General features: G+C 46.8%; 1 protein-coding gene across 1 annotated transcript; it reads left to right on the top strand.

The window, feature by feature from the left end:
- Positions 1 to 11,058: 11,058 nt before the first annotated feature.
- LOC306969189 (uncharacterized protein) lies at positions 11,059 to 15,820 on the top strand (the record flags this gene model as incomplete). The annotated part of the gene is made up of 6 exons (XM_079564789.1): positions 11,059 to 11,161; positions 13,806 to 14,090; positions 14,159 to 14,446; positions 14,941 to 15,306; positions 15,500 to 15,585; positions 15,689 to 15,820. The coding sequence occupies 6 exons, from the start codon at positions 11,059 to 11,061 to the stop codon at positions 15,779 to 15,781; spliced, it is 1,221 nt and encodes a 406-aa protein (XP_079420915.1). The 3' UTR covers positions 15,782 to 15,820.
- Positions 15,821 to 20,217: the final 4,397 nt, after the last annotated feature.

Here is a 20,217-nt window from a genome sequence, read left to right as displayed (position 1 = left end):
GCTTCTCAAACTAAACCATCGGTGCAGGGATTTCTCAGGAAATGTGATTTCCTGCATTCTGTTTTAGATGATAAGAAAAGTGTTTTCACCAAAAGCAACTGCAGAATACACATGAATCTACTTCTTTCTGATTATTGGTACTTCAGTGTTTAGTTCTTTCTCACTTGTGAACGTCTTGTTTTGAACCGACAATAACCACAATATTCTCTGCTTTAGACGAGCTCAGCTCTAAATAACGTCTGTGTTCAGTTGTTTTTATAAATATGTGACATTTTAACAGAAATAAGATGTTTTCAGCTCAAATATGACAAAGTAATGAGTCCTGACTCGAGGTGGTAGAAAGAGGAGCAGAGTTTGTAAAAGTCCACCCTCAGAGCGATCGCAGACACACAACTTTGTTTGTTTGTATGTTTGTTTATTTGTTTACTTTATTGTCCCCGTAGGGAAATTTGTCCTCTGCATTTAACCCATCCTTCGATGCCGCTGGGGCGACCCGTCAGCAATGGTCAACGGCAGTGCCGCGCCCTATTGTACATGTTTTTAGGGGTAGGGGAAACCGGAGTACCCGGAGGAAACCTACGCAGACACGGGGAGAACAAGCAAACTCCACACAGAAAGGCCCCGTCCTGGACCGTCTTCTTCCTCCTCTTTCAAAATGATGAAGTCGGACATTTTAAAACTGTGTCATGTGACCAACGGCCGCCATTTTGTGACACCACTTTTCTGTTTCAGAAGCCGCGGCTGAAAACGGGAACTCGAGACAAACAGGTAAAAACACAGACACAGCTAACCACTCTGTCACAGACACACTAACCACTCTGCTACAGACACACTAAACACTCTGTCACAGACACACTAACCACTCTGCCACAGACACACTAACCACTCTGCTACAGACACACTAACCACTCTGCTACAGACACACTAACCACTCTGCTACAGACACACTAACCACTCTGCTACAGACACACTAACCACTCTGCTACAGACACACTAACCACTCTGTTACAGACACACTAACCACTCTGCCACAGACACACTAACCACTCTGCTACAGACACACTAACCACTCTGCTACAGACACACTAACCACTCTGTCACAGACACACTAACCACTCTGCGACAGAGACACACTAACCACTCTGTCACAGACACACTAACCACTCTGCGACAGACACACTAACCACTCTGTCACAGACACACTAACCACTCTGTTACAGACACACTAACCACTCTGTCACAGACACACTAACCACTCTGCGACAGACACACTAACCACTCTGTCACAGACACACTAACCACTCTGTCACAGACACACTAACCACTCTGCGACAGACACACTAACCACTCTGTTACAGACACACTAACCACTCTGTTACAGACACACTAACCACTCTGCTACAGACACACTAACCACTCTGTCACAGACACACTAACCACTCTGTCACAGAGACACTAACCACTCTGCGACAGACACACTAACCACTCTGTTACAGACACACTAACCACTCTGTTACAGACACACTAACCACTCTGTCACAGACACACTAACCACTCTGCTACAGACACACTAACCACTCTGCTACAGACACACTAACCACTCTGTCACAGACACACTAACCACTCTGTCACAGAGACACTAACCACTCTGCGACAGACACACTAACCACTCTGTCACAGACACACTAACCACTCTGCGACAGACACACTAACCACTCTGTCACAGACACACTAACCACTCTGCTACAGACACACTAACCACTCTGTCACAGACACACTAACCACTCTGTCACAGACACACTAACCACTCTGCTACAGACACACTAACCACTCTGTTACAGACACACTAACCACTCTGTCACAGACACACTAACCACTCTGCGACAGACACACTAACCACTCTGTCACAGACACACTAACCACTCTGTCACAGACACACTAACCACTCTGCGACAGACACACTAACCACTCTGTCACAGACACACTAACCACTCTGTCACAGACACACTAACCACTCTGTCACAGACACACTAACCACTCTGTCACAGACACACTAACCACTCTGTTACAGACACACTAACCACTCTGTCACAGACACACTAACCACTCTGCTACAGACACACTAACCACTCTGCCACAGACACACTAACCACTCTGTTACAGACACACTAACCACTCTGTCACAGACACACTAACCACTCTGCTACAGACACACTAACCACTCTGTTACAGACACACTAACCACTCTGTCACAGACACACTAACCACTCTGTCACAGACACACTAACCACTCTGTCACAGACACACTAACCACTCTGCTACAGACACACTAACCACTCTGTCACAGACACACTAACCACTCTGCTACAGACACACTAACCACTCTGTTACAGACACACTAACCACTCTGTCACAGACACACTAACCACTCTGCTACAGACACACTAACCACTCTGTTACAGACACACTAACCACTCTGTTACAGACACACTAACCACTCTGTTACAGACACACTAACCACTCTGCCACAGACACACTAACCACTCTGCTACAGACACACTAACCACTCTGTCACAGACACACTAACCGCTCTGCGACAGACACACTAACCACTCTGTCACAGACACACTAACCACTCTGCGACAGACACACTAACCACTCTGTCAAAGACACACTAACCACTCTGTTACAGACACACTAACCACTCTGCCACAGACACACTAACCACTCTGCTACAGACACACTAACCACTCTGTCACAGACACACTAACCGCTCTGCGACAGACACACTAACCACTCTGTTACAGACACACTAACCGCTCTGCTACAGACACACTAACCACTCTGCTACAGACACACTAACCACTCTGTCACAGACACACTAACCGCTCTGCGACAGACACACTAACCACTCTGTTACAGACACACTAACCACTCTGTTACAGACACACTAACCACTCTGTCACAGACACACTAACCGCTCTGCGACAGACACACTAACCACTCTGTTACAGACACACTAACCACTCTGTTACAGACACACTAACCACTCTGTTACAGACACACTAACCACTCTGCCACAGACACACTAACCACTCTGCTACAGACACACTAACCACTCTGTCACAGACACACTAACCACTCTGCTACAGACACACTAACCACTCTGTTACAGACACACTAACCACTCTGTTACAGACACACTAACCACTCTGTTACAGACACACTAACCACTCTGTCACAGACACACTAACCACTCTGCTACAGACACACTAACCACTCTGTCACAGACACACTAACCGCTCTGCGACAGACACACTAACCACTCTGTTACAGACACACTAACCACTCTGCTACAGACACACTAACCACTCTGCTACAGACACACTAACCACTCTGCTACAGACACACTAACCACTCTGTCACAGACACACTAACCACTCTGCTACAGACACACTAACCACTCTGTCACAGACACACTAACCACTCTGCTACAGACACACTAACCACTCTGTTACAGACACACTAACCACTCTGCTACAGACACACTAACCACTCTGTTACAGACACACTAACCACTCTGTTACAGACACACTAACCACTCTGCTACAGACACACTAACCACTCTGCTACAGACACACTAACCACTCTGCTACAGACACACTAACCACTCTGTTACAGACACACTAACCACTCTGCTACAGACACACTAACCACTCTGTCACAGACACACTAACCACTCTGTTACAGACACACTAACCACTCTGTTACAGACACACTAACCGCTCTGCGACAGACACACTAACCACTCTGTCACAGACACACTAACCACTCTGCGACAGACACACTAACCACTCTGTCACAGACACACTAACCACTCTGCTACAGACACACTAACCACTCTGTCACAGACACACTAACCACTCTGTTACAGACACACTAACCACTCTGTTACAGACACACTAACCACTCTGCCACAGACACACTAACCACTCTGCTACAGACACACTAACCACTCTGCTACAGACACACTAACCACTCTGCTACAGACACACTAACCACTCTGTTACAGACACACTAACCACTCTGTCACAGACACACTAACCACTCTGCTACAGACACACTAACCACTCTGCTACAGACACACTAACCACTCTGCTACAGACACACTAACCACTCTGCTACAGACACACTAACCACTCTGTCACAGACACACTAACCACTCTGCTACAGACACACTAACCACTCTGTTACAGACACACTAACCACTCTGTTACAGACACACTAACCACTCTGTTACAGACACACTAACCACTCTGTTACAGACACACTAACCACTCTGTTACAGACACACTAACCACTCTGTTACAGACACACTAACCACTCTGTCACAGACACACTAACCACTCTGCGACAGAGACACACTAACCACTCTGTCACAGACACACTAACCACTCTGCGACAGACACACTAACCACTCTGTCACAGACACACTAACCACTCTGTTACAGACACACTAACCACTCTGTCACAGACACACTAACCACTCTGCGACAGACACACTAACCACTCTGTCACAGACACACTAACCACTCTGTCACAGACACACTAACCACTCTGCGACAGACACACTAACCACTCTGTTACAGACACACTAACCACTCTGTTACAGACACACTAACCACTCTGCTACAGACACACTAACCACTCTGTCACAGACACACTAACCACTCCGTTACAGACACACTAACCACTCTGTCACAGAGACACTAACCACTCTGCGACAGACACACTAACCACTCTGCGACAGACACACTAACCACTCTGTCACAGACACACTAACCACTCTGCGACAGACACACTAACCACTCTGTCACAGACACACTAACCACTCTGCTACAGACACACTAACCACTCTGTCACAGACACACTAACCACTCTGTCACAGACACACTAACCACTCTGCTACAGACACACTAACCACTCTGTTACAGACACACTAACCACTCTGTCACAGACACACTAACCACTCTGCGACAGACACACTAACCACTCTGTCACAGACACACTAACCACTCTGTCACAGACACACTAACCACTCTGCGACAGACACACTAACCACTCTGTCACAGACACACTAACCACTCTGTCACAGACACACTAACCACTCTGTCACAGACACACTAACCACTCTGTCACAGACACACTAACCACTCTGTTACAGACACACTAACCACTCTGTCACAGACACACTAACCACTCTGCTACAGACACACTAACCACTCTGCCACAGACACACTAACCACTCTGTTACAGACACACTAACCACTCTGTCACAGACACACTAACCACTCTGCTACAGACACACTAACCACTCTGTTACAGACACACTAACCACTCTGTCACAGACACACTAACCACTCTGTCACAGACACACTAACCACTCTGTCACAGACACACTAACCACTCTGCTACAGACACACTAACCACTCTGTCACAGACACACTAACCACTCTGCTACAGACACACTAACCACTCTGTTACAGACACACTAACCACTCTGTTACAGACACACTAACCACTCTGTTACAGACACACTAACCACTCTGTTACAGACACACTAACCACTCTGTTACAGACACACTAACCACTCTGCCACAGACACACTAACCACTCTGCTACAGACACACTAACCACTCTGTCACAGACACACTAACCGCTCTGCGACAGACACACTAACCACTCTGTCACAGACACACTAACCACTCTGCGACAGACACACTAACCACTCTGTCACAGACACACTAACCACTCTGTTACAGACACACTAACCACTCTGTTACAGACACACTAACCACTCTGTCACAGACACACTAACCGCTCTGCTACAGACACACTAACCGCTCTGCGACAGACACACTAACCACTCTGTTACAGACACACTAACCGCTCTGCTACAGACACACTAACCACTCTGCTACAGACACACTAACCACTCTGTCACAGACACACTAACCGCTCTGCGACAGACACACTAACCACTCTGTTACAGACACACTAACCACTCTGTTACAGACACACTAACCACTCTGTCACAGACACACTAACCGCTCTGCGACAGACACACTAACCACTCTGTTACAGACACACTAACCACTCTGTTACAGACACACTAACCACTCTGTTACAGACACACTAACCACTCTGTTACAGACACACTAACCACTCTGTTACAGACACACTAACCACTCTGCCACAGACACACTAACCACTCTGCTACAGACACACTAACCACTCTGTCACAGACACACTAACCACTCTGCTACAGACACACTAACCACTCTGTTACAGACACACTAACCACTCTGTTACAGACACACTAACCACTCTGTTACAGACACACTAACCACTCTGTCACAGACACACTAACCACTCTGCTACAGACACACTAACCACTCTGTCACAGACACACTAACCGCTCTGCGACAGACACACTAACCACTCTGTTACAGACACACTAACCACTCTGCTACAGACACACTAACCACTCTGTCACAGACACACTAACCACTCTGTTACAGACACACTAACCACTCTGTTACAGACACACTAACCACTCTGTTACAGACACACTAACCACTCTGCTACAGACACACTAACCACTCTGTTACAGACACACTAACCACTCTGTTACAGACACACTAACCGCTCTGCGACAGACACACTAACCACTCTGTCACAGACACACTAACCACTCTGCGACAGACACACTAACCACTCTGTCACAGACACACTAACCACTCTGCTACAGACACACTAACCACTCTGTCACAGACACACTAACCACTCTGTTACAGACACACTAACCACTCTGTTACAGACACACTAACCACTCTGCCACAGACACACTAACCACTCTGCTACAGACACACTAACCACTCTGCTACAGACACACTAACCACTCTGCTACAGACACACTAACCACTCTGTTACAGACACACTAACCACTCTGTCACAGACACACTAACCACTCTGCTACAGACACACTAACCACTCTGCTACAGACACACTAACCACTCTGCTACAGACACACTAACCACTCTGCTACAGACACACTAACCACTCTGTCACAGACACACTAACCACTCTGCTACAGACACACTAACCACTCTGCTACAGACACACTAACCACTCTGTTACAGACACACTAACCACTCTGCTACAGACACACTAACCACTCTGTTACAGACACACTAACCACTCTGTTACAGACACACTAACCACTCTGTCACAGACACACTAACCACTCTGCTACAGACACACTAACCACTCTGTCACAGACACACTAACCACTCTGCTACAGACACACTAACCACTCTGTCACAGACACACTAACCACTCTGTTACAGACACACTAACCACTCTGTTACAGACACACTAACCACTCTGTTACAGACACACTAACCACTCTGTTACAGACACACTAACCACTCTGCTACAGACACACTAACCACTCTGTTACAGACACACTAACCACTCTGTTACAGACACACTAACCACTCTGTCACAGACACACTAACCACTCTGTTACAGACACACTAACCACTCTGTTACAGACACACTAACCACTCTGTTACAGACACACTAACCACTCTGTTACAGACACACTAACCACTCTGTTACAGACACACTAACCACTCTGTTACAGACACACTAACCACTCTGTCACAGACACACTAACCACTCTGTTACAGACACACTAACCACTCTGTTACAGACACACTAACCACTCTGTCACAGACACACTAACCACTCTGCTACTGACACACTAACCACTCTGTTACAGACACACTAACCACTCTGCTACAGACACACTAACCACTCTGTCACAGACACACTAACCACTCTGTCACAGACACACTAACCACTCTGTTACAGACACACTAACCACTCTGTTACAGACACACTAACCACTCTGTTACAGACACACTAACCACTCTGTCACAGACACACTAACCACTCTGTTACAGACACACTAACCACTCTGCTACAGACACACTAACCACTCTGCTACAGACACACTAACCACTCTGTCACAGACACACTAACCACTCTGTCACAGACACACTAACCACTCTGTTACAGACACACTAACCACTCTGTTACAGACACACTAACCACTCTGTTACAGACACACTAACCACTCTGTCACAGACACACTAACCACTCTGTCACAGACACACTAACCACTCTGTTACAGACACACTAACCACTCTGCTACAGACACACTAACCACTCTGTCACAGACACACTAACCACTCTGTCACAGACACACTAACCACTCTGTCACAGACACACTAACCACTCTGTTACAGACACACTAACCACTCTGTTACAGACACACTAACCACTCTGTCACAGACACACTAACCACTCTGCTACTGACACACTAACCACTCTGTTACAGACACACTAACCACTCTGTTACAGACACACTAACCACTCTGTTACAGACACACTAACCACTCTGTCACAGACACACTAACCACTCTGTTACAGACACACTAACCACTCTGTTACAGACACACTAACCACTCTGTCACAGACACACTAACCACTCTGCTACTGACACACTAACCACTCTGTCACAGACACACTAACCACTCTGTTACAGACACACTAACCACTCTGTTACAGACACACTAACCACTCTGTTACAGACACACTAACCACTCTGCGACAGACACACTAACCACTCTGTCACAGACACACTAACCACTCTGTTACAGACACACTAACCACTCTGTCACAGACACACTAACCACTCTGTTACAGACACACTAACCACTCTGTTACAGACACACTAACCACTCTGCTACAGACACACTAACCACTCTGTTACAGACACACTAACCACTCTGTTACAGACACACTAACCACTCTGTTACAGACACACTAACCACTCTGTTACAGACACACTAACCACTCTGTCACAGACACACTAACCACTCTGCTACTGACACACTAACCACTCTGTTACAGACACACTAACCACTCTGTTACAGACACACTAACCACTCTGTTACAGACACACTAACCACTCTGTCACAGACACACTAACCACTCTGCTACTGACACACTAACCACTCTGTTACAGACACACTAACCACTCTGTTACAGACACACTAACCACTCTGTTACAGACACACTAACCACTCTGTTACAGACACACTAACCACTCTGTTACAGACACACTAACCACTCTGTCACAGACACACTAACCACTCTGCTACTGACACACTAACCACTCTGTCACAGACACACTAACCACTCTGTTACAGACACACTAACCACTCTGCCACAGACACACTAACCACTCTGTTACAGACACACTAACCACTCTGATACAGACACACTAACCACTCTGTTACAGACACACTAACCACTCTGCCACAGACACACTAACCACTCTGCTACAGACACACTAACCACTCTGTTACAGACACACTAACCACTCTGATACAGACACACTAACCACTCTGTTACAGACACACTAACCACTCTGTTACAGACACACTAACCACTCTGCTACAGACACACTAACCACTCTGTTACAGACACACTAACCACTCTGTCACAGACAAACTAACCACTCTGTTACAGACACACTAACCACTCTGTTACAGACACACTAACCACTCTGTTACAGACACACTAACCACTCTGTCACAGACACACTAACCACTCTGTCACAGACACACTAACCACTCTGTTACAGACACACTAACCACTCTGTTACAGACACACTAACCACTCTGTCACAGACACACTAACCACTCTGTCACAGACACACTAACCACTCTGCTACAGACACACTAACCACTCTGTTACAGACACACTAACCACTCTGTCACAGACACACTAACCACTCTGTCACAGACACACTAACCACTCTGCCACAGACACACTAACCACTCTGCCACAGACACACTAACCACTCTGTTACAGACACACTAACCACTCTGTTACAGACACACTAACCACTCTGCGACAGACACACTAACCACTCTGTCACAGACACACTAACCACTCTGTTACAGACACACTAACCACTCTGTTACAGACACACTAACCACTCTGCGACAGACACACTAACCACTCTGCTACAGACACACTAACCACTCTGTCACAGACACACTAACCACTCTGTCACAGACACACTAACCACTCTGCCACAGACACACTAACCACTCTGCCACAGACACACTAACCACTCTGCCACAGACACACTAACCACTCTGTCACAGACACACTAACCACTCTGCCACAGACACACTAACCACTCTGCCACAGACACACTAACCACTCTGCTACAGACACACTAACCACTCTGCCACAGACACACTAACCACTCTGCCACAGACACACTAACCACTCTGCTACAGACACACTAACCACTCTGCTACAGACACACTAACCACTCTGTTACAGACACACTAACCACTCTGTTACAGACACACTAACCACTCTGCTACAGACACACTAACCACTCTGTCACAGACACACTAACCACTCTGCTACAGACACACTAACCACTCTGCTACAGACACACTAACCACTCTGTTACAGACACACTAACCACTCTGCTACAGACACACTAACCACTCTGCTACAGACACACTAACCACTCTGCTACAGACACACTAACCACTCTGCTACAGACACACTAACCACTCTGTTACAGACACACTAACCACTCTGCTACAGACACACTAACCACTCTGCTACAGACACACTAACCACTCTGCTACAGACACACTAACCACTCTGCTACAGACACACTAACCACTCTGCCACACTATTGTTTCAGAGCCGTTCCTGAGGTTGGTCGATGGGAACAGTCGGTGTCAGGGGGAACTTCAGGTGCAGAGGGCGGGGCAGAACTGGACTGACGCGAGACCCCGGTTCGTTCCTCGTTGGTTTGGAAACAGAGTCTGTTCAGAGCTGAACTGTGGACCTGCTCTGAGGCTGGAGTGGATAAAAGTTTCACAAAGAGAAATGGTTAATCTTGATTCTGACAGCTGTGACGACTCTTCCTTGATCGACTGTTTTGACTCTGACACACATCGCTCTGACGTCAGTCTGGAGCTGAACTGTTCAGGTGAGTTTGAAATACTACAGTAATAAATAATCCTATTCATAGTTCTCAGTGATGTAACGCCCCCATGTTCCAATCACCAGAGTACAAGGAGACCAAGACAATGAGAAATATTTGTTTATTCTGAGAAAGTATGAAAAAGTTGAATTGTTGGTTTGGGGAGTAGGAGGAGCTTGACATTGACATGGATGGATGGGCTCAGAGAAGGGCTCTTCTCCAGTGGCCAAAGCTCACACACTACAAAATACTATACAGAGTTTAAAAATGTTAAAACTAAGTATTTTCCTCCCCCTACATGTTCCTCCATGTCCTAATGTGTAGAATGAGCTCAGACCTGTTCACCACAACTGCCTCTAAAATCCTGCACTGTCACTCAGAAAGGTGTTACTTCGGGTCAGAAGTGCCGTCATGCACGAGCTTAAAGGAATAGGCCATCGTTTTTACATACCGAGATATGTTCTTACCTAACCTTAGACGAGTTAATATATCCCCGTCTGGTCTTTGTCCGTGCGCTCTGTCACGCAAACGGAGCACATACGCAGCCTCTCCCACATGTCATATAGCTCCAAAAAAGCTCACGATAGAAGCTACCAAGCTCTTCCACGTGTTCCCTATTTAAATAAAGTTACATGAAGTGTTTTCATGCGAAGTATATTTACACAGAAATGTAACATGTTGATTTTATAAGCAAATAAAAAGGGGCACTATATTGTGAGGCGTAATGATACAGGAGCACAGCGTCCGCGCAGTAACTCCTAAAGACTTCCCCCGCTCACTTCCGTCCATAGAAGCTGCGTGACTTGTAGAGAGCTTGCAGAGAACAGTTGAAGAAGCGTCATAACTTGTGAACAATGCCTTTTACGTGCATCGTGCCGGGCTGTGATAACAAGCAGAAAGTATATAGTGTAGTAATGTTTCACAGATTTCCAACTCACCCCGGACGACGACACAGGACTCAGGACCTCGACCAGGAGGTAGGAATGCGCAGCACTTTCCCAAAATATATTTTCTACTTGTTGTAAAAGGCTCTGTACAAGTCACACAGCTTCTATTGACGGAAGTGAGCGGGGAAGTCTTTAGGAGTTACTGCGCGGACGCTGTGCTCCTCGTATCATTACGCCTCACAATATAGTTCCCCTTTTTAAAATCGACATGTTACATTTCTGTGTAAATATACTTCGCATGAAAACACTTCACGTAACTTTATTTAAATAGGGAACACGTGGAAGAGCTTGGTAGCTTCTATCGTGAGCTTTTTTGGAGCTATATGACATGTGGGAGAGGCTGCGTATGTGCTTTGTTTGCGTGACAGAGCGCACGGACAAAGACCAGACGGGGATATATTAACTCGTCTAAGGTTAGGTAAGAACATATCTCAGTATGTAAAAACGGTGGCCTATTCCTCTAATATAGAAGCTGCAGTTACACATGTGACCTGAGGTGGCAGTAGTGAGTATAAAGTGACCAACTTGCATCTAGCCCCTTCAAAGTCTGAATTTATTGTTATGAATGATGATTACTTTTGCTGTTTTGTTTAGTCTGTGCTGTTCTTGTTGTATGTTTTGATTATGTTAAAAATCCGATACAAACTTAAATACCATACTTACAATACTTTTTCATCATTACAATGTGTCACGGGTCAGCTGCCATCTTGTTTTGCCTACACACTGTAGGCAAATGTGCCATTTGTGCCAACATTGACACAAATGTTAGGAGACATTTGTGTCAATTTATTTTTCAAGAAAAGCCTTGTATGTTCATAGAAGCATATTTTAGTGTACAAAAAAAAAGGGAAATGAACGCCTGGATTTTTGTGTGTGATTATTGTCAAAAATAAAAACATTTCTACTGTATCTACAGTATATTCTACTGTACTGTCTTATTTTCCATCTCTTAGACCAGCTGGCCCCATACATTTCTTTTCTAATGTCTACATTCTTCATTACTGATATTTTACATTCAGGTGAAGACTGATGTGAGAAATTGAATTTTCGCCAAATTGTGTTGTTTTTTTGCTTGTATCATGATTATTTCATTGATATGGGAACTACATGGAACTATCGTGGGAAAAAGCTGTGAGCCCACAGTAACCAAGTACTCAAATTAAGTTTTTCCTCACCGTGCTGGAGAGTCTAACAACATTATGTTTATGTTTGCCTGGATACTTAATTTACCTGAACTTCATTGTCTTATTTACTGTTTTGTTTTATTGCCTTAATGTTCATACAGTCCTGTGAGGCAACTGCTATTGTGATCTTGGGCGCTCAAACCCTCCACCACGCTGAGGTTCAAGGAGGGGCTTTTCAGAATGCATTGTGGGACATTTTGAGGGCATTAGTTTCTTCTTTCTGGAAATTAAGACTCGGACAAAATGACTTTGACATCGTCACTATAGGAACAGTGTCTCTCTCTCTCTTTTAAATGTCTTCGTAATGTCAAAGTAATGATTTTTCTATTAGTTTTGAAGTAAAATAAAAGTAACTTAAAGTAACTTACTGGTACTTTTGACTTTATTTTCCGCTGACGCTGACGCTAGACCCACATCAGAGCCACTGAAACTCTAGGGAACATTATTTCTGACCTTTTCTACATAAAGGAGAGACTTACTGCAGAGCAGCTCACACTGTGACCTCATCTTCATACACAGACTCGGTGCGGCTGGTCGGGGGGCGGAGCCAGTGTTCAGGATCTCTGCAGATCCAGGACCAGTCCTTGAACCAGTCCTGGGCTGGGGTCTGTGAGGGGGCCTTGGACCGTCGCGGGGCAGAGGTGCTGTGCAGGGAGCTGGGCTGTGGGCCTCCTCTCTTCCAGGGGGCGCTCTCTCCTCTGGGGCAGACGTTCCACTGTGAGGGCCACGAGTCTAAGCTGATGGACTGTCCCCGGACCAGGACCGGCCCAGAGACCTGCCCCACTCTCAACCTCACCTGCACAGGTAAAGGGCGGGGCCTGTGAAGGGGCGTGGCCTGTGAAGGGGCGGGTTTAACCTGTGTTTGTGTCCAGAGCCGCTGAGGCTGGTGGGAGGGGCCAGTCGCTGTGAGGGGACGGTGGAGCAGAAGCTCAGAGAGTGGAGACGAGTGGTGGCCGATAACCACTGGGACCTGGAGGCGGCGGCCGTCATGTGTCGGGGGCTGGACTGTGGCTCGGCTGTTTATACAGACGAGAGACGCGGGTTTAACATCAGTGATGTGTGGAGCATCAACACTGACTGTGTGAAGGAGTACGCTGCTGTGAGAGACTGTGTCTACAATGGGTACTCAGGTGTTTCCAGCCTCTTCCTGGTTTGTTCAGGTGAATCTCTTCTCCAGAGTAATGAACTGTCAATTCATTGAATGTGGTGGTGCCCCCTAGAGGAGGAGACAGTGAACTAAAATAATCCTCTGCTCCCATTGGCCGAGGCATGGAGTACTCACTAACTTCTACTCAAGTTTTATTTAACTCATTCAACTAACTGCACATAGTGTATCACACAGTACTTTTACTTCTACAGGAGTGATTTATTTTGTGGTTACGGTGCACATAAAAAAAACACATTTCATCTTTTTTTGCTAACTATTTTCCTTGGTCTAATTTTTGTGGAATATTCTTTGCCAAAAACAATTTTCACATTGTGTTTTTTCTTTGGCCTTATTGAACCAGGAGTCACTTCTTTATAATTATAGTTTTAGTAAAATCATTTTAAAGTGACTCTTATTTCAGTAACTATTGTGGCTCCGCCTCTGCCCATTGGTCGGTTTAGTCACATGACCATAAGGTCTGAACATTTCCACCCTTTGTCTCCACAGAGCTGCTGAACGGTGTCCCGGAGGTGTCTGTGTCTGAGGGGGTGTGGGCACCGCGGGCAGAGGGGAGTGTCTGGGCACCGCGGGCACAGGAGGGTGACTGGGCGCAGCCGGGAGAGGGCGGGGTCTGGGTGCAGACGGGGGCAGATTTCCGGGTCAGATGCTCTGTGGAGCCACAGTACCCGGGAGGCTCCTTCCAGCTGCTCTCTCCCACTCTCAACCTCACCCTGCCAGCTGAAAATCACTCCGCCCACTTCCTGTTCACTGACGCCGGCCCCGCCCACAGAGGGAACTACACCTGTGTTTACCTCCTGCAGATGTTCAACCACAGCTTCACCTCCAACAGCTCCCTCTACATCCATCCAGGAGGTAAGGCCACGGGTATGGGGCACCGTATGGGACAAAAATAAGACCATAATCGCACTCTGTAGTTTTCCTCTCGGGCTGGGTACACTTAAACAATACCAGTACAATATCGAAAATAAAGTTTAGGCATAACTGCCATCGAAAAAATAAAAGGGAGCAGGTACAGAAAATAATCTTTAGAAACGATGTGTTCCAGTGTCTGACTCCCAGTTCTTCGTCCGAGCGCTGGTTCTTCTCCTGCTGATGCTGCTGAACTTCGTCCCGTACTTCTACTACCGCCAGGTACGAGGACACTTCCTGACTCCACTCCTCCCTAAACCTGTGTCCTCATTTCCTTGTTACCATGGCACCGCGGGTCTGATTCTTTTGTGTGGTGTCGTTTCAGGCCACCAGGGGGCGTCCGGAGACACAAAGAGCCAGGAGACGCAGAGCCCGCCCTGAAGAAGAACGCACTGACGTCGTTTTCCACCAGATGTGATCTGCAGTTCTATTGCTGACACAGGGTTCCTCCACACTTTGCACTCTTGCCTCTTACTGTTATTGATTAATTTTATGTTGATGTTTTTATTGATTCTATTTTATTTCTTGTATTTATGCAACTGTGAAGCACTTTGAATGGCCTTGTGTATGAATTGTGCTCTACAAATAAACTTGCCTTGCCTTGCCACTTTACAATGTCACATTTAAGACTTTTTAAAACCTGGAATTACACAATTCAAGACCAAGAACCTAAAGACGAGGCACAGTTTATGCAAATTTAAATCCAACTGTATATTTAAAACTAAAACAACAAAAACAGGGACAAGAAACCTACATTATATAAATTAACAAATGGGTTTGAAAATAATGGCAGGGATTCTATGTATTGCCTCAGTTTGAAATTGACATTTTATCTAAATATTGGATTGTCTCGTTCGATAAAAATAATGATAATTAAAGCCCTTGCGAGCTTCGTTGGCCGGGTGCCGCACGCCGTCGCACGCCACTGCAATAACCGGTCACTGTGTCATTTTGTATCATGTAGTGTCGCACGCAGCGAGCAGCAGGGGGCGCCAGTTGAACGAGAGCGTCGCCTGGCTCATGTTGTCATTTGGGATTTAAATACCACACGCCGATCCCGCAGGTGCTCCCGGGCTCGAGCGCCCAAATCTTTGGGCACGAGGCACTTCTGCCCTGATATCAAAATGATTGAATAGATGGCGAGTAAAGCACAAGAGCGTCTCTTTCACGTCCATACTGAAGTGCTGACTGCCTCGTAGCTACATGAAGCCTTTGATGCACTGCTGGTGTAGCTCTGTAAGCAGAGCGTCCACTTAGGACTCAGGGGTCGTGAGTTCGAGTCAGATGACGGTCTGTGGTGGTTTAGTCTTTTGACTTGACATCCACTGGTAAACAACAGCAGAAATACTTCTGGTGTCATTATTATCACAGACACTATCCTTTATTAAATCGTGGTCAGTGACTTCATTTGTAGAAGGTTGTATCAGTGATACTTCTCATTAATGATCATTTATTTGTTTCTGTTCTCATTATCCGGAGCAGTTTTCCTCTTTCTAAATTCTCACTCTCAGTTCAATCCTGACGATTTGGTTCATATTTGTGAATGAGAATCAATGAGCTCAGTCAGTGTTGAGTTCGCTCATTGCTGCAGTGCCTTTTCACCACCAGATGGCGCCTATAAGCCGACCAACACTGTGTGATACTGTGTGACGCACACACTGAGGCGTCATCTACCATCACTAGTACATGGTGTGGAGGGCCATGGATCGGTCAGTGCAGTCAAATATTCATTTGAGTTGAGTTTAACAGTGGTTTGAAACGTTCCCCACGCCTTTATTTAAAGTGATAGTCTGTAAGTTTAAGTATTTCACAAATTCAATAGATTGTGTATAATTGACCGTCTGGGTCTGAAGTTTAAGGTAGTGCAAGTATTATTAAATAACAGTATTTTTTCAAAAGTCCCTCCCTTTGCTGATTTCAGCAGCTAATCAGAATCTGCGAAACCACTTTGACCAATGAGCCGAGCTTTTCCTGTGAACTGGCCTGTCAGGTCCAATCAGGAGAGAAGGGGGAGGAGCTTGACTGTTTACTTTTGAAAATTCTGTTCCTGTGCTACTCATTTTGCAAACTGGGAAAGCCTTTACTTCCAAATTTCACTCCATCTCTCCTCACTTTGCAAACTGACAGACTATCACTTTAAGCTTGGAACCTTAAAGCTCAAAATAAAATGTTACTTTTTGACATTTTAGTCATGTTGAATGGTTAAAGTCGCAGCAAAAAATGATTATCTGTTTCGACAGCGAGGAGTAAAGACACAGACCGATTTGCTTGCGCGTTTTTTATTATGCTTAGGGTCAGAAAAAGAGAAAGCTTTCAGAGTGAATCAGAAGATGTAATCGTGACAAATCATCGTTTCAAAAATATAAACCACAAAAAACCTACATTTTTAAGCAACACTGTTATATTCCAAACATTTCATCACTTCCAAAATGGCCGCTTGTCTCTCCAGTTTCAGGGATGGTTATTTGATACAAAACGGATTAAGGAGGACGCAGCAAGATTTCACATTCTCGTCATCCTTTTCGTATGTCATTGGTAGATCATCGCGACAGTGTTGCTTGGATACAATACAAAAACATCACAATTCAACATTGATTAAGTATTGATTAGATGATTATAATGAGGAAACAAAAGCACATCTAAAATGAAGGCCCTCTCAGTGGTACTTTTATATTGTATTTTTATTTTTTTTGCCTTACTTTGGTATATCTTGCTCAGTATGGTGCGAAATGAGTCGTGCTGATGATTTTTGTCCACAGTTCTTGATGAAGAGCTTCCCTCTTCGTCGTAGGGGAGGGGGTGCACAACATCACCTCTTCGGCGCCCCCCTCAGGCCACTCCGTCTCGCCTCCCGCGTGAATCACTAACCCCATTCGCACCAAACAATTTAACAGTGAACCGAGCCGAAGCATCTGCAATCGGACAGTTGTGGATGGTGCATTTGACCAAGTAAAGCTTTGTTCCCTCCACCTTAGTTTAAAACCACGGGCGCTTCAGAAAAGAGACGGCGACGTGTGATCCTCCGCCTGGTCACCCTCTCAGGCACGTCACTTAGAGCAGTCCTGGAAATAGAGCAGAGAAAATCAAACAACATTCTAAAAACGGTCTTTCCCACTGTTGCGTGTGAGAGATTAGGCCTCTTTTTATTCATTTCTTGTGATTTTGGAAGGAAAAGTCTCACCTTGGCGCAGTTGCTGTCAGCCAAGACGCACAGGTTGAACTCGCAGTGCATGTAGACGTCAGCACCGGCATCAATGAATGCAAATGCGTTAAACTTGAAAGTGGTGGACATACCAACACCATTGGTCAACATCATCACTGAATTGTCTGTGGGAGCGGGACATCTGTGAAGAAATAAACGAATTCAGACGCCTCCAAGTGAAGCCTACAGTGCCTTTATGGACCGTCATGTTCTGAGACTGGGATCATATGTAAATGAGTTTATAATAATAATGATGGGTAGACAGGTTTTGTTAAGGGAAATTTACCTTAACTCCCGCCCGAACCGAGAGCATTTTCTCCAATTTAGCTTTACCCAAATCCTGTAACCCCATGAACTGCTACCTTAACGTGGTGGGGTTGTTTGAGTGCCCGAATGATCCGAGGAGCTATGTTGTCTGGGGCTTTATGCCCCTGGTAGGGTTTCCCATGGCAAACAGGTCCGAGGTGACGGGTCAGACGAAGAGCAGTTCAGAAGACCCTCATGGACGTACACTATACAAGGACCGTGACGTCGCCCGGCATGGCGCAGCCGGGGCCCCACCCTGGAGCCAGACCTGGGGTTGGGGCCGAACGCGAGCGTCTGGTGGCCGGGTCTCTGCCCACGGGGCCCGGCCGGGCCCAGCCCGAAGGGACGACGTGGGCCCGCCCTCCTGTGGACCCACCACCCGCAGAGGGATCCGTAGGGGTCGGGTGCGGAGAGGACTGGGTGGCAGTCAGAGGCAGGTGCCTCGACGACCTGGTCCGCATGCACAGCTTCTGGCGTTCAGGACATGGAACGTCACCTCGCTGGGAGGGAAGGAGCCTGAGCTTGTGTGGGAGGTTGAGAGATACCGACTAGATATAGTCGGGCTCACCTCCACGCACAGCTTGGGTTCCGGATCCCAACTCCTGGAGAGAGGCTGGACTCTCCATTTTTCTGGAGTTGCCCGCGGGGAGAGGCGTCTGGCTGGGGTGGGTTTGCTCATATCCCCCCAGCTCAGCCGCCACGTGTTGGAGTTCACCCCGGTGGACGAGAGGGTCGCGTCCCTACGCCTTCGGGTCGGGGACAGGTCTCTCGCCGTTGTTTCGGCCTACGGGCCCAACATCGGTGCAGAGTACCCGGCCTTCTTGGAGTCCCTGGGAGGGGTACTAGATAGTGCTCCGACTGGGGACTCCATTGTTCTGCTGGGGGACTTCAACGCCCACGTGGGTAACGACAGTGAGACCTGGGAGGGGGTGATATGGAAGAACGGCCTCCCCGATCTGAACCCGAGTGGTGTTCTGTTATTGGACTTCTGTGCTAGTCACAGTTTGTCCATAACGAACACCATGTTCGAGCACAAGGGTGTCCATAAGTGCACGTGGCACCAGGACACCCTAGGCAGGAGGTCGATGATCGACTTTGTAGTTGTGTCGTCTGACCTCCGGCCGCGTGTCTCGGACACTCGGGTGAAGAGAGGGGCTGAGCTGTCAACTGATCACCACCTGGTGGTGAGCTGGATCCGCTGGCAGGGGAGGAAGCCGGTCAGACCTGGCAGGCCCAAGCGTGTTGTGAGGGTCTGCTGGGAACGACTGGCGGATCCCTCTGTCAGTGGGGTCTTCAACTCCCACCTCCGGAAGAGCTTCACCCAGATTCCGGGGGAGGCGGGGGAC

This window comes from Gobius niger, assembly GCF_951799975.1.
Source record: "Gobius niger genome assembly, chromosome: 10".
In the NCBI taxonomy this organism is placed as follows: Eukaryota; Metazoa; Chordata; class Actinopteri; order Gobiiformes; family Gobiidae; genus Gobius; species Gobius niger.
The sequence above is the reverse complement of the archived record's forward strand: the minus strand, read 5'-3'. Positions and strand labels throughout refer to the sequence as shown.